The sequence below is a fragment of the Zootoca vivipara genome, chromosome 3 (assembly GCF_963506605.1).
Source record: "Zootoca vivipara chromosome 3, rZooViv1.1, whole genome shotgun sequence".
In the NCBI taxonomy this organism is placed as follows: domain Eukaryota; kingdom Metazoa; phylum Chordata; class Lepidosauria; order Squamata; family Lacertidae; genus Zootoca; species Zootoca vivipara.
The window spans coordinates 93,889,156-93,910,111 of NC_083278.1; the positions used below are offsets into that span (position 1 = coordinate 93,889,156).

Below are 20,956 nucleotides of genomic sequence, written 5' to 3' on the forward strand. Positions count from 1 at the left end.
TTGTCCGTTTTGTAGTTCCGAAGGGATGTGTGGTTTGTATGTAAGGTGCGAGTGATGTCAGGACCTGCATGCATCAATAGACAGCCACCAGCACCCATAGATCGGGCATCCCCAAACTGTGTCCCTCCAGATGTTTTTGCCTACAACTCCCATGATCCCTAGCTAACAGGACCAGTGGTCAGGGATGATGGGAATTGTAGTCCAAAACATCTGGAGGGACACAGTTTGGGGATGCCTGCCATAGATGATGTCTTCCTTTGACCCTTTACAAGCCACCTCCCTGTTCTTCGTTAAATGATCTGGAGCAACTGACCCTATCAAAGAAAACTCCCAGGACCTATGTGTCAAAGGAGAACTATGGGGCCATGACGTTGGGTGATACTATGCTAAGGGACGCCATTAACCATAGAACTGGCCCAGAGTGATGTTGTCTTAAATTATTCAGATGAAAGTAAAGCCGGTTATATGGGAAGTGCCCAAAGGAAACTCTCCCCATGAAGACTCTTGTGCTCAAGACAGGCAAGATATATGTGTGAAATGCTGAGGTCCCCATTTCTGTCATAATTACTTTCTTCCTTTGCACTGTCTTTGTTAAATTTAATTCTCATGGTATTTTTCTTTTCTTTTCTACCTTTCTTCCCCCACCTTTGACTGTAGGATATATGTATGATTGTATGAAGATGTAGCTATCACAGGTTTTTAGTAATCGTTTTGCAAGTGGTGTCCTTTTGATGGATATTGGGCTACATTCTTAGAATTACAAAGAGCTCTATACGTTTGTTACCATGAACAGTTGGATATCCTGCATTAAACAGAACTGCAGTAGATTGACCATTAAACAGAATGGCATGCTATAATTTCTTTACATTTGTTGTCTTATCCTATTTATTTAAGCATGCTTAAAAAACAACAGCATGATTAAAGTTGCCACTTATATATTAAACGAAAAGCCGCCCAAAGCAGCTTAATGTGGCGTTCAGTTGGACCTTCTGTTCTTTACCTTTTGGGACTTTTCTGCTTTCCTTTCGGTGCTTCTCAGAGTGCAGGGGCGGGGAGTGAGAGGAGGCAATAGTTCAAGATCTGGCCCAATCAACTTCTCAATCCGGCCCATGAACGGACCGGGAACCAGCGTGTTTTTACATGATTAGAATGTGTTGTTTTATTTAAAATGCATCTCTGAGTTATTTGTAGGGCATAGGAATTTGTTCATTACCCCCCCAAAAAATATAGTCCAGCCCCCCACAAGGTCTGAGGGACAGTTGACCGGCCCCTTGCTGGAAACAGTTTGCTGACCCCTGCAATAGTTCTTCCTTCTAGGAACACAATCACTGGACTTTTCTTTCTCTCAAAAACAACAATCGGGGAAGGAATGGTTGCTGCTCCTTCTGATTGCTCTGGTTTGTTTGCTTGCTTAATATGCAACTTGATCTTCAGTTCCTTGTTTCTCAGGACCTTTCCCCATCTCAAAGTGAGGGTTTAATCCTGTTAATGCCAAACTGGCAATATTCCCTTTTGTCACATCTATTCAACTGAAAACTATGGATCCCCGAGCAGCAGAAGTTTCCAAGTCTTTAGTCACATAAACTCAGCCAGTCAATTCAGACCTTCACTGCGACAAGTCCAATGTAGACTGTATGCCAGCCTTCAGCTTCGTTGCCAGGCCGGACAGGGCAACAGCCAATGCCCAACCAGCAAGCAAGGCACCACCCTCCAAACAGGGCCTCTGACTGGCCCATTCAAATTATCCCTCTTTGGCGGGAAGACCGCCCATTGATACCACCAGCCAGGGGGAATTCCCCAGCCCCAGCCTGCAAGCAAGCACAGCTTAGTTGCTAGGGTTATACACAGAGGGGGCCTCAACAGTTGCTCCCCACAGACACAGTGAACGGCCACTGTAGGCCAACCTCCTTCTGAGGCCCAGGACAGTACATGTGAGTCCCCCCCACACACCGCTCCTCATCACAACACAGGCATTGATGTCCACAGGGGAATTAAGGTTATCCCCCTTCTGTCAGATGAACCATAATCCCAGATTTCATTTTTAAAAACCAGCCTTTCTAGAACCTAAGATAAGAGGCAAAGGGTGCAGACGCCCTTCTGCCAGGGTGTGTGTGTGTGAGTGCGTGTGTGTGTGCTCCTACATTTCACTGTTTTAGCCGAAATGCATACTCTGACAGAATGATCACCTTAATATGACTTTTCCTTCCAACATCTCTTGCAGAAAATAATGTTGTTCTTTTGGAGGAGGGAAGGGTTGAAGGTAGATGTTCCAGGTTTTATGGGCGCCCACCAAACATTTATTGTGGCTTACAGAGTACTTGACAGGCTGTTTATGGAGTCTATGATGGGAGTCATACATATCTGGCAGGCTCCATTTGGCTTATTGAGCTGGAAGCAATGCAGGCCTGAGTTGCAGGATTTGGCTGTGAATGTCTTGCCAGTAACGTATAGCTTTTGTCGATATGTGTTATTTTTCTTCCAGACCTACAATATTTTCAATGATGATAACCTGGAATACAGTGGTTTGTCTCGTCAGTTTTTCTTCAAGCGCCTAGAGCCTTTCACTCTCTACATCCTGGTCCTTGAAGCTTGCACTGCAGCTGGCTGCAGCCGCTCTCCACCCCAGCCAATCCGGACGGACGAAGCCCCTCCTGAATCTCAGCTGGCACCTGTAATCCAATCGGTGAACGCGACTAGCATTGGACTGAGCTGGTCTCCGCCAATTAATTCAAATGGGAAAATAACGCGCTATGAAGTTATTCACAGACGCAGCAAAGGAAATGCTTCGGGGAACAATGCAACAACAGAAGAAGAGGAAAATGTTTTCACCGAATATAACACTGAGAGCACGGCATTTGTATACAGTGCTCAACATTTGCAGCCATGGACTAGGTATGAATATAAGATACGTGCCTGGAATTCAGCAGGTTACGCCGACAGTTCATGGTCTGCTGCAGAGACCAGTCAAGCTGCCCCAGTGCACTTGGCTGCACCTGTCTTGAGATACATCCCCAAAAGTCCAAACAAAATTTGGATCTTGTGGTCCTCCCCAGAAGAGCCCAATGGCATTTTGCAGTCTTACAGGCTCCACAGAAATAACGTTCCATATCCTTTTAGCTTTGATGCTGCTACTTTCAACTATACTGATGAAGAGTTGCTGCCCTATACAGAATACTACTATGCAGTAACTGCTTGTACTATGGGAGGCTGCTCCACCAGCAACCATGCCAATATTCGGACACTTGAGGCAGCTCCAGACTTTGTGAACCCTCCCACCCTAGAAGATCTTGGCTCCACCCAAATGAACATATCGTGGTTACCACCCCAGATCCAAAATGGAGAAATCACAAAGTACATTTTAAAATTAAATGGTGAAGAGCTCTATGTTGGAAAAAGTTTATTCAGAAAAGTGTTGAATCTACAGCCTTATACCAGGTATGACATCATGATAGTTGCTTGTACCAATGGAGGATGTACAGCTAGTGCACCCCACTCTGTTTGGACGATGGAGACTGCACCACTTAATATAGATGCCCCCAGCTTGCTAGTGACAGGTTCAGAATCGATAGAAATCACGTGGAAGGCTCCTGCAAATCCAAATGGCAAAATCCAAAGTTATGAGCTAAGGAGAAACGGGTTTCTGGTTTATTTGGGGCTGGATACTCGTTACCATGACTTTATGCTAACTCCAGGAAAAGAATACAGCTACGCTGTTACTGCAAACAACAGCCAAGGAAGTGTCACCAGTGCTGTAGCCACAAGCAGAACTAATCCCTCTGCCCCATCTGGAATGTCACCTCCTCGATTGCAGGCGTGGTCCTCAGACACAATTTTGGTTACTTGGGACCCACCAGCAAAAGTCAATGGGGATATAGTCAGCTATACAATCACACTGCGGGACCCTATTGAATCGGAGAAGAAAGATGCTCATCTGGAGTCAACACATGTTTCCTTTGGGAGACGGTACTACACTTTCGCAGCATTAGAACCCTACCACAGGTAACTTGTGAACACGTACCTTAATGAGTGAATATTGTGTGTTATTCTGATCATAGTGTGACACATGAAAAAGGCAGAGCAAAATGCTGTTATGCCAATGCAGCCTTAAATGACTGGTGAATTTTGCCCCCCTGTAACCAGTTTGTTCTAATGGTGGGTTGGAATTGGGAGGTTGGTATCCTCAAGATGCAGAAGACCAAACAGCATGTTAAAACAGGCTTAGCAGGAAGGACCCCATATTTCTCCCTAACAGAGGCACCAGCTTCTTGGCATGATTGAGGGAGCCCTACACAACATCATGGCGTCATGCACGCAATGTCATGAGGAGCCAGGGGGTGGAGCTGAACATTGAGGGGGCCTGAAAGTGCTATGCCTTCAGAATGTGATGCTATGCTAGTAGAGTTTGCCAAAATATTCCAGCTAATACATTATGAACAGTGTCTCAAGGCATGAATCATAGAATCATATATTTGTGGAGTTGGGAGGGACTGCAAGAGTCTTCTAGCAATGCAGAAATCTTTTTGCCCACCGTGGGGCTCAAACCCACAACCCTGAAATTAAGAGTTTCATGCTTTACCAACTGAGTTTATGAGATCTCTTCAGACTGGTCCTCAGTACTGAATGGAGGGTGGCTGTGGCAGCTTTCATCTGAATGTATGGTAGATTATCCATTGCAAAAACTGTCAACTCTTCATTCAGCAGAGTTTACTGAATCAATCAGTTTTTCTTTTTCTTATAGCCAGCTCTTGTCAATGGGATCTTTAATATGCCACTAGCTGCTCAATTAGAAGAGGACCTTTTATCAATAGCTTCAGAAAACTCCCCTACTTTTTTCCTGTTCAACTCTAAGCATTTGTATAGGCCTAAGTATAGAACCTAGCAGTTCAAAAGCACGTCAAAGTGCAAGTAGATAAATAGGTACCACTACAACGGGAAGGTGGGGATGCGGGTGGCACTGTGGGTTAAACCACAGAGCCTAGGGCTTGCCAATCAGAAGGTCGGCGGTTCGAATCCTGCGACGGGGTGAGCTCCTGTTGCTCGGACCCTGCTCCTGCCAACCTAGCAGTTCAGAAGCACATCAAAATACAAGTAGATAAATAGGTACCGCTACAGCAGGAAGGAAAACAGCGTTTCTGTGTGCTGCTCTAGTTTGCCAGAAGCGGCTTTGTCATGCTGGCCACATGACCTGAAAACTGTACGCCGGCTCCCTCAGCCAATAACGCGAGATGAGTGCCACAACCCCAGAGTCGGTCACGACTGGACCTAATGGTCAGGGGTCCCTTTACCTTTAAGCACACAGTGTGCATCACATTCCCTGCCTTTTGATGCATGGCAATCTCGGAATTACAGGGCAAGAGTGCTCATTTCTTTTCCTCCCAGAACGGGTTGTCCCATTATTTTCAGTGGAAATTTATAGGAAGTGGCTGGATGCACATGCAAGGTTTTCAACCAATTATTTTAACACGTTTTCACTTGCTAGCTAAGTGGGGAAGTAATGCATACATTTTTGCAGAAGAAGTCTCATTGATCTCCATCATTATTTTATAAATAAGAGCATGGGCAGAGAAAGATAAAAGTTCTGTCTGAGTCATGGATAGTCATGGGAACAAACCATAGTCCATGGTCCAGCTTTTCTCAGCTGGCTGGCAGTCCAAAACCTCTGGAGGCCACCAGGTTGTGGTAGGCTAACAATTAATTTTGTAAATTTAATGCAAACGGGCAGGAATGCGAGTTCAGATCACAAAGCCTGATCCTTTTTCTTTAGCGGAGCTCATGATACAAATGTTGCACCATGTATATTTTTTAGAAATGTGGTAAGACTTGTTTGTTTCAGCTAGCTTTCAGTGGCCTGAGTTAAGCTTTCTGTTTCATCATATATTTTGAAATTATAAGCCACCTAATTGGTTGACTGAACAAGGAACCTACAGTTTCTCTTACAGTAGATATAAGGAACTTTTAACATTTAAATGCAACTTCTTCCTAGTTCAGGCAAAGCATAGCCATTGTCTCACCAAATATATTCAAAGTACTGTGTTCCTAATATATAAATCATGCTGATTTGTTGCAGACATGGGGATCGCAGTGGGCACACATGCAGGAATGTCTCCATCCATTTCAGCAAAGGAGATAAAGGGATGTGCGTGTCTGCAACTCTTGCTTTGCACTGAACTAAATGGGGGGAGGGGAGTGCTTATGCAAGAGGTTGCATGCATTGAAGGTTTGGGACCTTCATGTATGTGAGGCCATTATGCTTGCTACCCAGCCAGATGGGTTACTACTACTACTACTACCACTTGTAAAAGGTAAAGGTAAAGGGGCCCCTGACCATCGGGTCCAGTCGTGTCCGACTCTGGGATTGCAGCGCTCATCTCGCTCTATAGGCTGAGGGAGCCAGCGTTTGTCCACAGACAGTTTCCGGGTCATGTGGCCAGCATGACAAAGCTGCTTCTGGCGAACCAGAGCAGCGCACGGAAGCGCCGTTTACCTTCCCACCGGAGCAGTCCCTATTTATCTACTTGCACTTTGATGTGCTTTCGAACTGCTAGGTGGGCAGGAGCTGGGACCGAGCAACGGGAGCTCACCCCATTGCAGGGATTTGAACCACCAACCTTCTGATCAGCAAGCCCTAGACTCTGTAGTTTAACCCACAGCGCCACCTGGGTCCACTACCACTTGTACCACAGTGCAAAAGTGGAGGGAAAAGAAACATCCCACCCAGTGGAACGCCCTCCCATCAGATGTCAAACAGATAAATAACTACATTCGTACCTTGGATCCCAAATGCCTTGCGAGTCGAACGTTTTGGCTCCCAAACGCCACAAACCTGGAAGTGAGTGTTCTGGTTGTGAATGTTCTTTGGAACCCAAAAGTCCAACGTGGCTTCTGCGGCTTCCGATTGAGTGCAGGAAGCTTGTGCAGCCAATCAGAAGCTGTGCCTCAGTTGTCGAACGTTTTCAGAAGTCGAACGGACTTCCAGAATGGATTCCGTTTGACAACCAAGGTACGACTATATATGACTTTTAGAAGACACCTGAAGGCAGCCCTGTACAGGGAAGTTTTAAATGGTTGATGTTTTATTGTGTTCTTAATATTTTGTTGGGAGCCACCAAGAGTATTATTATTTACATTTGTTTTAAAACACCACACTGCTGTGCACACCTCTCTTTTGGAACATCTTTACTGTAATCTACACGTATGTGCAATACGGTAGATACATTTATAGCCCTCCTTCTACTTAACTTCCTTCTGATGTGTTTTTCTAAAGGTATGAAGTCCAAGTGCAAGCTTGCACACTCCTGGGCTGCACTTCCAGTGAATGGGCTTCTCTACAGACCCTTGAAGCACCTCCTGAAATCCAGCCAGCCCCACTCATAGATGTGCAGTCAAGCCATGGTGGAATCCAGTCTGTTCTTTCCATTGTGTGGACAGGTCCAAAGCAACCAAATGGGAAGATCTTATATTACGAGCTTTACAGAAGACAAGTAACACTTGAGCAACTAAATCTAGACCTGGTCCTTGTTTATAATGGTTCGTCCACATCCTTCAAAGATGCCACACTTCTGCCTTTCACCGAATATGAATATCAGGTATGACACATACAGAATGAAAACCTAATCATGTACTATGAACATCTTAGGAAAGAAGTTTTATTGCTAAATTGTTAATATACTGTAAAAGACTATATACTCAGAAAAAGTGTTACAGATAATTCCATATAGTTCACATGGTCAAAAAGGACTTCAAGAATTAAATACAGTTAATTTCCCTCCCCATTTTTTGGCACAATGATTCCCATTTTTACATCTTTTTTTGGTAATGCACAGAAACTAACATATTTTCAGAGGCATGGTGCGAAATGTTTGTGAACGCTCTCAGCGCTTTTGTTTGTTTGCATATTTATACTCCATGCTTTCATAAAAATCTATCCAGGTATCATACAGCATATAAAAATAAAACCAGCAAGAAGCATCCATAAAAACCTAATTATGAACATCAGCAAAACAATAAATACTGGCTAATTAAAAAGATACCATTCATATTGCAAAGGCCTGTCAAAACAATATAGTTTCAAAAGATATGTGAGAGAAGGAAGGGATGCGTACTGCTTGAATCACTGTTGGTAGGGATTTCAACAGGCAGAGCCTGCCAGACTAAAGACTTGGCCCCTAGGGAAGGCTAACTGAATCTCAGGGGTGTGAGGCACCACCAGAAGTGCCCCACCAGAGGATCTCAGTGATCAAAGTGGAGCATGGGGAATCAGGTGGTTCTTAAGATACTTTGAGCCCGCTTTGCTTAGGACTTTGCGAATTAACAGAAGTATGTTGAACCTGGCATAGTAATTTGGCTGGCTGGCTGCAGTCTATGCTAGTTGAAGCTTCCAGACCAGATACAAAGGCAGCCCCACATAAAGCATGTTACAGTAATCATTCAGTTGCAGCTCTTTCCCACACAGGGAAATACTGTTTACTCTGAGTGGCTGCTGCTCTCCCAGTCTGCAATCTTTCCCAATTCTACCTGGAGATGCTGGGGATTGAACCTGGGACTTTGTGTGCAGAGCAAATGTCCTCCCCCTGAACTACAGCCTGCAATAGAGGATGCTGGTAAGGTTTAAGCTGCCAGTCTGATCAGGACTGGAAGGGTGTGTGAGTGTGGGTGTGAGCTGAGCATTCCGTTCTTGGTGTGTATGACCTGGCTTGGCTCCATATAGAGCTATTTCTATATGAAGATAGCTTTTGTATTGTATGTAAAGGTAAAGGGTAAAGGGACCCCTGACCGTTAGGTCCAGTCACGGACGACTCTGGGGTTGAGGCGCTCACCTCGCTTTACTGGCCGAGGGAGTCAGCATACAGCTTCTGGGTCATGTGGCCAGCATGACTAAGCCGCTTCTGGTAAACCAGAGCAGCACACGGAAACGCCGTTTACCTTCCCGCCGGAGCGGTACCTATTTATCTACTTGCACTTTTTGCTTTCAAACTGCTAGGTTGGCAGGAACAGGGACTGAGCAACAGGAACTCACCCCATCGTGGGGATTCGAACCACCCGCCTTCTGATCGGCAAGCCCTAGGCTCTGTGGTTTAGGCCACAGTGCCACCCGCATCCCTTGTATTGTATGTGCATAATAGTAAATCCAGAGGCCTCTTATTCATGTCATGAACTTTAAAGGAAAGGTTATAATAACTCTCTTGCTTCAGTATTTATTCCCATGTCTTCTTTTCTGAAGAGAACATAAAGCCTAATGAACTTTGGAAGTCTTCACTGTTTGCCACTGAATGTTCTTGGGTGATCAGACTGAATCTGTATTGCTGCTGTTGGGAAGTCTGTGACCTCCATTTGGCAAGTGTATGCCAAAACGTCTGGCATCTTGGGGGAGCCCATCTTTCATCGCTGATGATGACTCTTGGGTTACTTGATTTCCTACTCTTTCTAATGATGTAATTTTCCTTAAACTTCAATGAACTTAATGGCAATGAGGTAACTGCTAGGATTCTTTCCAAAATAGATCGCTTTATTTTAGAGACCGATATCTTTTTTTATCCCCCCCTTCCCCTACCCCCATCCCTCTCTCTTCTAGTTAATGTACCTGGGGGGATACTTTTTTCTTGTAATTGGGCTCTTTGTGGAAAAAATTATTAAATCTTTTCAGAAAACTATCCGGTACATCATGGTTGAGGTAAACGCCTTTAAATCAGGTGCTCAATGTGTTTTGGAAGCAGTGTGGGCTTCTTAAATGAGTAGATGTCTCATGTCTGAGACTAAGGGGAAGAGAAGAGGCACTGGAAATTCATTTTTCCTCTCTTTTCTAAAACATATTATAGCTACCATGTGCCTTCTACAGCACAGGTCTTCAATTAGTGGGTGGAGACCCACTGGTGGGTCACAACCTGATCCAAGGTGGGTCACAAAAGGAGCTCTACCATCATGCAAAAAGGTTGAGAAATTGGTCCTCAAATGCATGTTAAAGACAAAAGTTAATTAAGTAAATGAACTTAAACATGATCTTATTGAAATAAAAAAAATTCCTTCAGTAGCACCTTGAAGACCAACTAAGTTTTTATTTTGGTATAAGCTTACGTGTGCATGCACACTTCTTCAGATACGCTGAAATAAAAACTTAGTTGGTCTTTAAGGTGCTACTGAAGGAATTTTTTTATTTTACTTCGACCCAGACCAACACGGCTACCTACCTGTAACATGATCTTATTGGTTGAACTGAAGTCTGTCAATGGCCATTATTTCATTCTACTGGAGTACATTCTTTCCTGTGTGAAATGCATATAATCTATTCACAACAGGGTTTCTATGGGTCTAAATAGAATCCTGTTTCCTTCTTTCCAATACATGGTGCATACAGGCAAAAGCATTACAGGGAATGTTTCCCCCACCTCACTGTTTTAATTATAGAAAATAATGCATGGTATGCCGTGCTGGTCCTACTCAGAGTAGACTTACTGAAGTTGATGGACAAGTCTAATTTAGGTTCGTTCTGAGTAGGACTTAGTTGACTACAACCCCGTGGATACTTGCAATGTACAAGGGAAATGGTTCTAGGTGGACAGTGTTCAGTGGACAGCAGGTGCTCTCTCGGGTATTCTGGGCCCAGGTATACAGGACATTAACAGTAAGACGTATTCCCTTGAAATTAGGATGGCAACAAATTGGTAATCAATAGAATTCCTGCAGTATTTGATATGCACTCTGGCGGCCTTTATTTATCACTACACTGACAATCTCATTCTAGATCAACTCAAGTTTCCAAACTGCCTCCTTAGGCAATCCCTCATACACCACATTACAATAGTCCAGACAGAGATTTCCAAGGCATGTCCAACCATAGCAAGGGCTCTGTTTTACAGAGAGTGATGTACCTGTTGTATCGGCCAAAGTTAACAGAACACATTCCTTAGCATAGCCTCTGTATGGGAATTCAAGTTGTTCCCAGCCTAACACGCTACTCTTTGGGGGAGAGTGTGACCCTACCTATGATGGGCAATTCTCCAGCTTTAGGACCACCCACCACAGGGTGCTGTGCCTTCTGCAGATTAATTTTTTCAGTTATTCAGCCTCATGCAGTGCATGACTCATTCAAGGACAAAACTGTCATGTCTGGTTCGGATGGAAAGATGAAACAGAGCTTATGCTGATGTCACCCGCTCTAAAACTCTGGATGACCTCTATCAGTGGTCTCATGCAGAAGTTAAAAAACAAAGGAAAGGGACTAGATACCTTGAATGTCAGATGCAAGCTTCTTCAGGGAATGACAATAGTATCCCACTTCTACCTTCTGGAATCTTTGGTCAGCGAAGGAGTGAAGCCACTGCAAATCAATACTCCATGAATTGATCTGGAAGGACACCATGCCTGAATGTATTAAAAGTTGCCAGGAGGTCCAGGAAAATAAACAAATCACATTTCCCCTGTCTTTTCCAAGAAGGGTCATCAACCAAGTTGACTGACACAACCCACATTCTGACTAGAAGCAAGATTGAAAAATGCCTGGTTAATATGCATCAAGCAACACTACCTAGAAACACTCGGCCACAGCTTGCTAGAATACCTTGACCAAAAATGGAAGATTGGAAACCCAGGCTATAGCTGTCCAATCACGTGGTCCTTTTTAAGGCAGCAGGCTCATTTGTGGCTTTTTCAAACTAGTTGAAACATGGGCTACTCCTAAGGAAGTCTTTTTCTCTTGGCAATTCCAGTATGAGTCATGGTGGGTTGAGTGAACAAGTTGTAGGGTGAACAGAAGCAAGTCTTCTGCTTCACATGCCAACAAATGGGATTAATGAAATAAAATCCGACTGGAGAAGAATTTGGGTAACTCTAATACTAATATTGGGGAGATGGTGGTATGAACATGAAATAGATATGAACAACTTTATGTGCAAAAACCAATGCAGTGAGCTACTGAAAGTTCTAACCCTTCCAAAAATATAAAAGCTGTTTAACCGCTTGGAGAAGTTCAGCTAGATCAGATTGTGTGGACACAGTAGTAGGAGAAAAATACTTACGACCTTTGAGCCATATCCACCACTGAATAAGCCTTCAAATGAGTTCAAAGCCATGTCTGATCAGATTTGTCATGAGTGTTTCTCCACCTGCATTTTATTAATTAATTCTTTATTAAGGTCCATGCTGAAACTGGGTAAGTCTGACAGTCCTTGGAACTAGTTGTGTTCAAATTGCAGATCCTTAGCAGTCTTGTGTGTGCGTTCCTCTGCCATTACTGTCATTTGTGGCACCCTTCAGGGATCTATTCTTAGTCCCACCATTGTTGACAATTTATATGTTGCCTGTGAGACACCTTATTCATAAGTACGGGGATTGGCTTTCGCTATTATGCTGATGAAACCCAGATTTATATTTCACTTAAGCACGATATTGATTCTGCTGCCTCTCTCTCGGAGGCTTGTTTGCTGGCCATAAAATTTTAAATGCAACTAAATTTCCTCCAGCTGAATGAAACTAAAATTAAGGCACTAGAGCCAGGCCCTTTGCAACACTTTAAAAAATGCTGTCAGTCATCAAGGTCCAGCTTAATGGGTTTGACATTAACAGCACAACTGAGGTATTGGGGGGAGAATCTTCCTTTTCTTTCTCTGAACCTTTAGCAAAAGTCCATGTATTTAGGACAATATTGGGAGGGCCTGCGGCTCAGTGGCAGTCAGAGCATTACAGAAGGTCCCAGGTTCAATCTTGGCTTCTCCAGTTTGGATCAGGCATTAGGTGATGGGAAACACCTCTGGAGAGTCATTGATTTGGAAGAGTCATAATCCCCAAGCCAGAGCACACTATTTCCAACTGGCTGCAGAGGATGCTGCCTTGTATCTCTGAATGATTTGCTGTTCTGCCTTTGTGTCCTTCTGCTCAGACTCTATTGGATTTGGGTTATCCTGCTATAAGTATGCATCAGGTGTCTTTTAGACTATTCAGTTGCCTAGTCTAGAAAGCAAGCAGAATTCCCATCCTCAGAGGGGGCTGAAACACTCTGCATGACTGACAACTATGGACTTGCTTCCTCCAATTAGGAGACATGTCCAGAACATTGGCTCAGGAAGAAACATAGCAGTGGGCAGTGCTTTTTTCTGGGGGGGGGGGAACGCAGGGGTACGCCTGCCCCTAAACATTTTGTGCATCTAAGTTTGGCCTCATTGAGGGGCAGTATTTCAATATGAGTAGGAAAATTTCTAAACATTTTTTTTTTTAGAAAAAAGGACTGGCAGTGGACCACACTGAAGCTAGATGATTTATACCCTGTCATTCTCTGAAAATAAAGTGTGTCTGGTCTACAAGAAGTTTGGGAAACACTGTGATTGTGCGCTATTGACTTTCTAAAATTTCCAACCAACAGCTTGTCGAAACTCGGCATTCTAACTACATACAGTGGCCTTCTCTTCAGGGAGGTTTACAAGCGGAGCATGATATTAATATAATGTTGCTGATCAGAGATAAACTGTATCTCAAAATGGGGAGTGGTATATATTTGGCTGTTATCCACTACCAGATCCACTACCAGATCCATATAAACCATAAATTTATTTGGTCTTTTTAAAGAATTAGCTTCTTTTAGTGGCCATCATAACACTTTGTGGCCATGACAAGCCAGGGGTTGAAAAAGCAAAAGCCTGAAGTTTTAGTTTGTCTTTATAGAGATGGGAAAGCAAGGTACAAATGAATGAAACGAAATAATTTATAAATAATAGTACTCATATAGCTGTCCACCTTGCTATAATATTGTTATACTGCATTATTAACTATTTAATATGATTATCATATACAGTGCTATTTTTCTAGAAAAAGAGATGCTGGAACTCACCAGGAACACCTCCCTTGTTCTCCTATAACGGCAATGGTGCCCACCTGAGAGGTGCCAGAGCTGTGTTCTGGAGAGTTCTGGCTGAAAAAAAGCCCTGAACATACAGTATAATATAGATCAGCGTTTCTCAACCACTGTTCCACGGCACACTAGTGTGCCGCGAGACGCTGGCTGGTGTGCCGCAACGTGCGGCGACTGGAAGGGCGATTTGCATTGTCACGTGCCTGGCGGCCGCCAATAAACACCACTGACCCGCCGGAAAGCAATATTTCTCCTCCTCTTTCCCAAAGCTCAGTGCAAACGAGCCTGGCGGCCGCCAATACACAACACTAACCCGCCGGAAAGCAATATTTGGCAAGTGTTTCTTACAGTCATAATTATAATATAGGGCGGCACAGAGTTAATTTTTTTAACTTTTTTAATGGTGGTGTGCCTCGTGATTTTTTCACGGAACAAGTGTGCCGTGGCCCAAAAAAGGTTGAGAAACACTGATATAGATAGTATGATAGTGTGCTCTATTGCTTTGCTGGCAGATGGGGAAATAACAACAACAACAACAACAACAACAACAACAACAACAACAACAACAACAACACATCAATAATTTTATTAGTTATACTAATCTGGACGGGTTTCTGAAGCCACTCTGGGCAGCTTACAACATAACTAAAACCATAAGAAAAACATCAAAAACTTCTCTAAACTAAGCTCAAGCTATCCAGAAATTGTATTGCCATCACACAAATGAAAGAGCCGTTTTTGCAGACCAGAGTTTATCCACCTTTGCAAACCTCTATGAACAAGGAGGCTGTTTATGAATCTCTGTTTATTCATTAAACCAAACAAAGGTATCTGATTTATTGGCCCCTCCACATTAGTTACGAGCCTGTTATGGCTCTGCTCTCCCAAGACCTCCTTAGGTAGATTGTGATTCTGACATATTCAAACGCCATGACAAGCCTATCTTTTAAAAAGACATTAGTGTGAGTGCCATGGGAAAATACACCCCAGGGCTGTAGATGAATTGATATGATTTCCTTGATTGTATCTTTTTATTTATAAGGCATAATTTATGAGCACTGAAAAGCAAACTAAAATGAGTGATGACTAACTACAGCCAAAGTAATAAATCAGCAGCACTGAAAGAAGTAGTGATTTTGATCGAATCTATTGAATTAGCTGTTGCCCTTAGCCATTACAGGTATTGGAAAGACCTTTTAATATCTGCTTATCTCTCTCTCGGGAATGTTTTAACTATCTCATTATGTACCCATAGGAAACAAATTATTAAATTGTCTGCCTTTTGGAGTTAAACATGTTTGCATCTCATCTTCGTTACTGATGCATTAGAATATTAAAAGGAACAAGGTTTGGCTGAAACTTTGATAACCTTTTTTATGTCAGACTTAAATACTTCGTTCTGCCTCTCAGTCATGAAAAGAACAAGTTATGGAAGCAGAAGTGTTGCTCCTGTTTCTAAAAAAAGACTTTACAACATGAAGACCTATATGTCCCAGAGTTGACTCACCAGATTTCATTGTCCAACAGACCAAGGCTATATCCGTACCATACATTTAAATAACATTTATTTGGTCTTTTTAAAGAATTAGCTTCTTTTTAGTGGCTATCATAACACTTTGTTTAGATACTACTTGACTTTCCCCAAAGAATCCTGGGAACTGTAGTTTGTTGAAAGTCTTAATAGTTCTTAGGAATGCTTTATTCTCCTGCCAGAGCTACAATTCTCAGAATGGTTTAACAATCAATCCCTCTTCCCAAGCAACTCTGCAAATTATGGCTCTGTAAGGGGAATAAGGGTCTTATAATAACTGTTCACCTGGGGCTCTAGGTGGGCAACTTTTGCCACATGGCATGTTGGGTCTGGGGAGGCCACCATCTTACGACCCATCTTACAATCTGTTGATGCTCCCCCATGGTTACTAGGAGCCATGCATTCAGGCTAGTGGATCCCAAGCCTGTGCAACTCCTTCCCAACTGAGATTAGACAGCACCCACCCTCCTTGCTGAACTTCAGGTACATGACTAAGATTTCCTTGTTCTGGCAGGCAATTTAAGGTAGTGTTCTATTTTATGATGGTTTATTATTATTTTATTGTCCCATTTTCTGTGGTTTGTTTTTATGTACACCACATAGAAACATGAATGGTTCAACATTAGATTGTTGTTTAGTCGTGTCCGACTCTTCGTGACCCCATGGACCAGAACATGCCAGGCACTCCTGTCTTCCACTGCCTCCCGCAATTTGGTCAGACTCATGTTGGTAGCTTTGAGAACACTGTCCAACCACCTCATCCTCTGTCGTCCCCTTCTCCTTGTGCCCTCCATCTTTCCCAACATCAGGGTCTTTTCCAGGGAGTCTCCTCTTCCCATGAGGTGGCCAAAGTAGATATGTATAAAACATTAGATACATGTTTTAAATACATAATTGTGTGCTTGAGCTGTCTAACAATAAAAACAACAACAATGCAACGAGGGAAAAGTGCACATTTAAACATATGATTCACAAAGATGTCCCTAACATACTTTCATGAAAGTTGAAAGGAAGGTGTTCTGCAGCATCTTCTTGAGGGCCTCACTCCAAAGTCTTAGCCATTAGGAAACTGGGAAATCACATACATTTAAACTGAAATGTTTAAAGGTTGGTCTGTTTTACATTATTGCATTCTAACAAAACATTTCCCTCCGTCTTTGCGGGAAAGCCAATGGGTCACTTGGAGAGATTGCTGTGTAGACATTCACCAAAGGAATGGCTGTTTGGGGACCATTCTTCTGCCATATCTTACGGCAGAGGTCTGTAGCACAACCACTTGATATACCACCTTGGCTGCCCTTCTAGATTTGGTCATCTGACTGTTCCATTACCAGCCTGAAGGAGCAGGGCTCTGTGAAGGCACATTTTTCAGCTGCCAAACAAGATTCCATTCGCTGTGCCTAGAATTCTTTCGTTCACTAAGTGGATGGATTCAACTGAGCTTTCCCTTTTTTTCAAAGTGCTGTCTGGGCACGTGGCCAAGAAAATGAAGATGAAGACATCTGAGTTACTGCTTGTGTAGATGAATCTGGAGCCCTCTTATGGCTTTCTTAAGCCTGTGCACCTTCTAATGATGATAGAAATTTTGGCAGCGCTTTGGATTTGGGGGTCTGCGCAGCATGATGTAAGATTAAATTATAAAGGAGGCACTATATAGTTGAAGAATTCAAGGCGCAAGTACTTTCTGTTCCCATTTCCCCTGCCATAGACCAGAAGACTTAGACCTGAATCTATTACTCAAAGGATATTTCAAGATTCTCATATGAGAATTATAGGTATTCATCATGAATGCAGTATTAAAACTTCCAGGGATAGCTGTTATTAACTTGTATGGTTATTAACTGGTATGGTAGCTTAATGACAGCACTGGCCTTCAATGTCTAAAATAAATAGCATTCAACTTAGCTCATATACTCCTTAATTTAGTTTAAATCCAGGTTGTGCCATTTTCTCTGCAAATGTCTCTCAGCTCAGTGATTGCAGCTCCACCCCCATATGTTGGGTGGGCACATGCAGTTCAAGTTTTACTTCTCTTCATAAGCAGCATGTACCATTCCTTTAGAATAAGTTGGCTGTGCTTGATGAACTTTACACTTCTCCTTGTTTTTGTTTCATCTTCTGTTTCATCCATTCTTCCCTGCACAGGGGGTCATGTCTCAGTAGATCTGCTTTATCCACCTGCTTTGTAAGGATGATAGTGGCATTGCTACTTACAGTATGTGACTGTGCAAATTTGCTGGAAGCTACAATAACAGAGTTGAAAAGCTATAATTGACCTCCCCTCAACACACACAAAATAGGGTCCAAACCCTCTCCCCATCTGCCTAGCTTCCCCTAGGGATAGATGCACAAATTTTGGTAGTCTTATTTTTCCAACCTTAAGTTCAGTTTGCCAAATTTACGCATCAGTTTGCAATGGAGAATTAATGCAGGCAATGCAGGTGCAATGCCAAAAGGGCATACTCTCCAGCTCCCTCATTTTTTGTAGTGACATTCTTTATTTCTGGTACTGCTTCGCTGATACACTGCTGCCCTTATTTCACCATTTGGGGAGCTCTGGGGGCATGTCTTCATGCAATTGTTGCACACAGTGTTGACTAAATTGGACGATCTTTCCGTCTTCCAAGCCCCCAGAAGTTGAATATCTGGATGTGCTTGAGCTGCAGCTAATCTATGTAGTAAGTGAAAACCAGGCCCATTTTAATAAATATACTTTAGGTTTTCCCTTTATTAAGTTGACCTACAGCAGTGGAGAAGGCCTTCCAATAATGTGTTAAAAAACGAGTGGGAAGTTGTGAACCTGTGGAGAAAGTGTGTGGAAACGAGGGATTTCAATTTCCACGTGGGAAAAGCTGAGTATATGAAAGCTCCACAGTGGTTGGGAAGAATGGCAGAGCACCTGCCTTGCATGCAAAAGATCCCAGGTCCCATCCCTGGCATCTCCAGGTATGGTTGGGACTACCTTTAGTCTGAAACCCTGGAGTGTAACTGCCGGTCAGTGTAGAAAATACAGAGCTGAGTAGCCCCAATGTGTGACGTGGCATAAGGCAACTTCCTATGTTGCTTAGCCTGCGCCTCCTGCTTAGTGCAACTGCCAGTGGAGGAAAGGAGCTATATGGAGGCATCCTTAGCATTTGGGTACCATCCAGCTTATCTAATTAACTGATCGAGATTATACAGATAATTTAAACATGGCCTTCGGAGAACATACACTACCGTAGTGTCACAGATGGGGTGTTGGCTACTCCCGAGTAAGCACTCCACACATCCTCTGGATTTTCATAGTTTTATTGTGCATGCTATATACAGTGGTGAGATGTCTCAAATCATGTCTGCTCTGCATGGGGCAGAAGCCCACAATGGCGTCTCGTGGGCTCTGACCCCCCTTTTAAGACTCCAAACGCCCCTCCTCCTTGCTCTATGGGTCCTCCGTGGTCCCAAACCAGGCTCCTGATGTGCCGTTCCCTCTCCTCCCTCCTTTCCAGCCCCTGCTGAAGCTAGCTCCTCCCCTGCTTCCCTGCTACCAACCTGGAGCTGAGCCACCAGGACTCTGCAGAGCCCTGGACCCGTCTTAACCCTTCCTGTTCCTGATTTGAACTCCCAGACTTGCTGCTGCTCTCCCATCGGATGGAAGTAAGCAGAGTGGGCTGCTCTCTGCAAGCCCTCTCTCTTACATCCACCCCCCCTCCAGGCTCCCCCCCCCCTTTCTGAGGCCTGGTTTGCCTGGTCTGATGTCTGTAAAGAGGGCTGGAAGCCTGACAGGTCTTCCTCCTCTGTAGTGTGTGTAAAATCCTGTTCCCAGTCGGTGCTGTGTGGCTGGTCCGTGTAGTTCCTTCCGTTGTCATCCTCCTCCTCCCTCTGGAAAATTGCTTCCGATTCCCGGAGGGCTCCTTGGGTCTGCGTCTCCCCTGCTCCCCACCTGGGATCGCCCTCCCCCTCTGTGTTCCCTGTGCTACTGACGTGTGGTGGTTTGGGTCTGTGGGAGAAAGGAGCGTGCAGTTCCAGTGTGCGGTCCTCCCCTTGCATGGTGTGCGTGGTTGCCTCCGCGTTTTGGGAAGCAGGAGTGCCCTGCCTGGCCATCAGACATTTTAACCCCCCCCCTCCCCCCACCGGGAGCCCGGGCTCGCTGTGGCACTGTAGACCTCCTCCTCTTCCTTTCTTTCTGGAACCTCTTGGCTGCCTTCTCCCTCCACCCTTCTCTCTAGTGTCTTTTGTGTGATTTCCTCCCCCTCCCTCCTGTCAGCGTCTTGTGTTGGATGTGTGTCACGTCCTCTGAACCTTGGGCTTTCCCTAAAGTGTGAGAGCAAAGACCTGTGACCCACGGGATGGACCTTTCTCGCTGTAGGTGCTTCCCCCCTGAAGGTGACAGGGTTGATCAGTGTCAGAACCTTGAAGGGCCCCAGCCTTCTGGGTGCCAGCTTCTTCCCCCTTCCCCCCATGGGAAGGCCTTCTGACCACAGCCAGACCCTGTCCCCTCCGTGGAAGACCTTCTCCAGTCCCCCGTGATGGTCTGCCCCCTCCTTGTAAGCCTCATTGCTCCTTGCCACGTCTCCATCCAGTTGTTGGTGTACTGTCTCCCTCCTCTCACCCCATGCCTCAATAGGTGGTCCCCCAATCTCCCCCTCCCCCTGCTCTGGGAAGGCTCTGGGGTTTCGCCCAAGACTGGCCTTACTGGGTGTGAGCCTCGTGAAGACATGTACTGCATGCCCCTCCGTGGGGTTGTCATGATATTGCCTGAGAATCTTCCCTCTGAGGGAGTCCTGGGGCATATACCGGGCATCATTGCTAAAGAGTAACCCCTCTTTCTCTGCAAGCCCTTCCCCTGCCCCTTCTCCCTCCCTCAAGTCCCTCCGTATGTTCTGGGTAAAAGTGTCCTCTTTGGTGAGTTGGCTCAGTTTCTCTTCCTGCATCCCCGCCTCGGCGTCGTTCCATCCGCCTGGGGAGCTGATGTGGTGCGATCCTGAGGATTCTCCTTCTTTCCTGCAGTGCTCCTTGCCGTCTGCATCTCCAAAGGTGAGATCTCCCCGGCGCTGGCTGCCCACAGGGTCATTGTCCATTAAGTCCAAAGCTAGCACTTCTGCGTGCTTGTTCACTGTCATCTTCCGAGAGGGGGTCTGTTGCGTGACCTCACCCTCCTGCAATTCCCTGCCGTCTATGGCCGAGACGCTCATGGGAAGCTTCCTTGGGAAAAGGGGAATCTGATTCTGCCTAGCAAAGTCCACCGATAGGAAATCATTGCTGCTGCCCCTGCAGAGAAGCCCGACTGTCTCCTGGGTCTGGCCTCTTGGCAGCTGCAGACTTACTTCCATCTCTTTGTCGTGCTGTGGGGTGTTACAGGAGGGCTCAGTTGTTGGTGCTCTGCCTGGCCCCTCCCCTCCTGATCTGGCATCCAGGCTTGTGTCTGTGCCTGCCTGCTCTCGCCATTCCTTCCTCTGGGGGCAGTGTTCCACCCAGTGGCTGGGTGCATTGTAAAGGCATCTCCCGCCTTTCTCTTCCCTCTGTTTTCCCGCGTCAGCGTTTGAAAGTACCCGCGCGCGGGCTTTGTCCCTCTGCATCACATCTGGCTGGAGGGGTCTGTGCTGAGCTGT

At 44.8% G+C, this 20,956-nt stretch overlaps 1 protein-coding gene across 1 annotated transcript in view; it reads left to right on the forward strand.

The window, feature by feature from the left end:
- The window catches only part of USH2A (usherin), a 452,818-nt gene that overhangs the window by 409,592 nt on the left and 22,270 nt on the right, over positions 1–20,956 (forward strand). The window contains exons 64-65 of the mRNA XM_060273280.1: positions 2,483–3,999; positions 7,265–7,586. Of these exons, the coding sequence (XP_060129263.1) occupies positions 2,483–3,999; positions 7,265–7,586 (1,839 nt within the window). The remainder of the gene's footprint in view (positions 1–2,482; positions 4,000–7,264; positions 7,587–20,956) is intronic.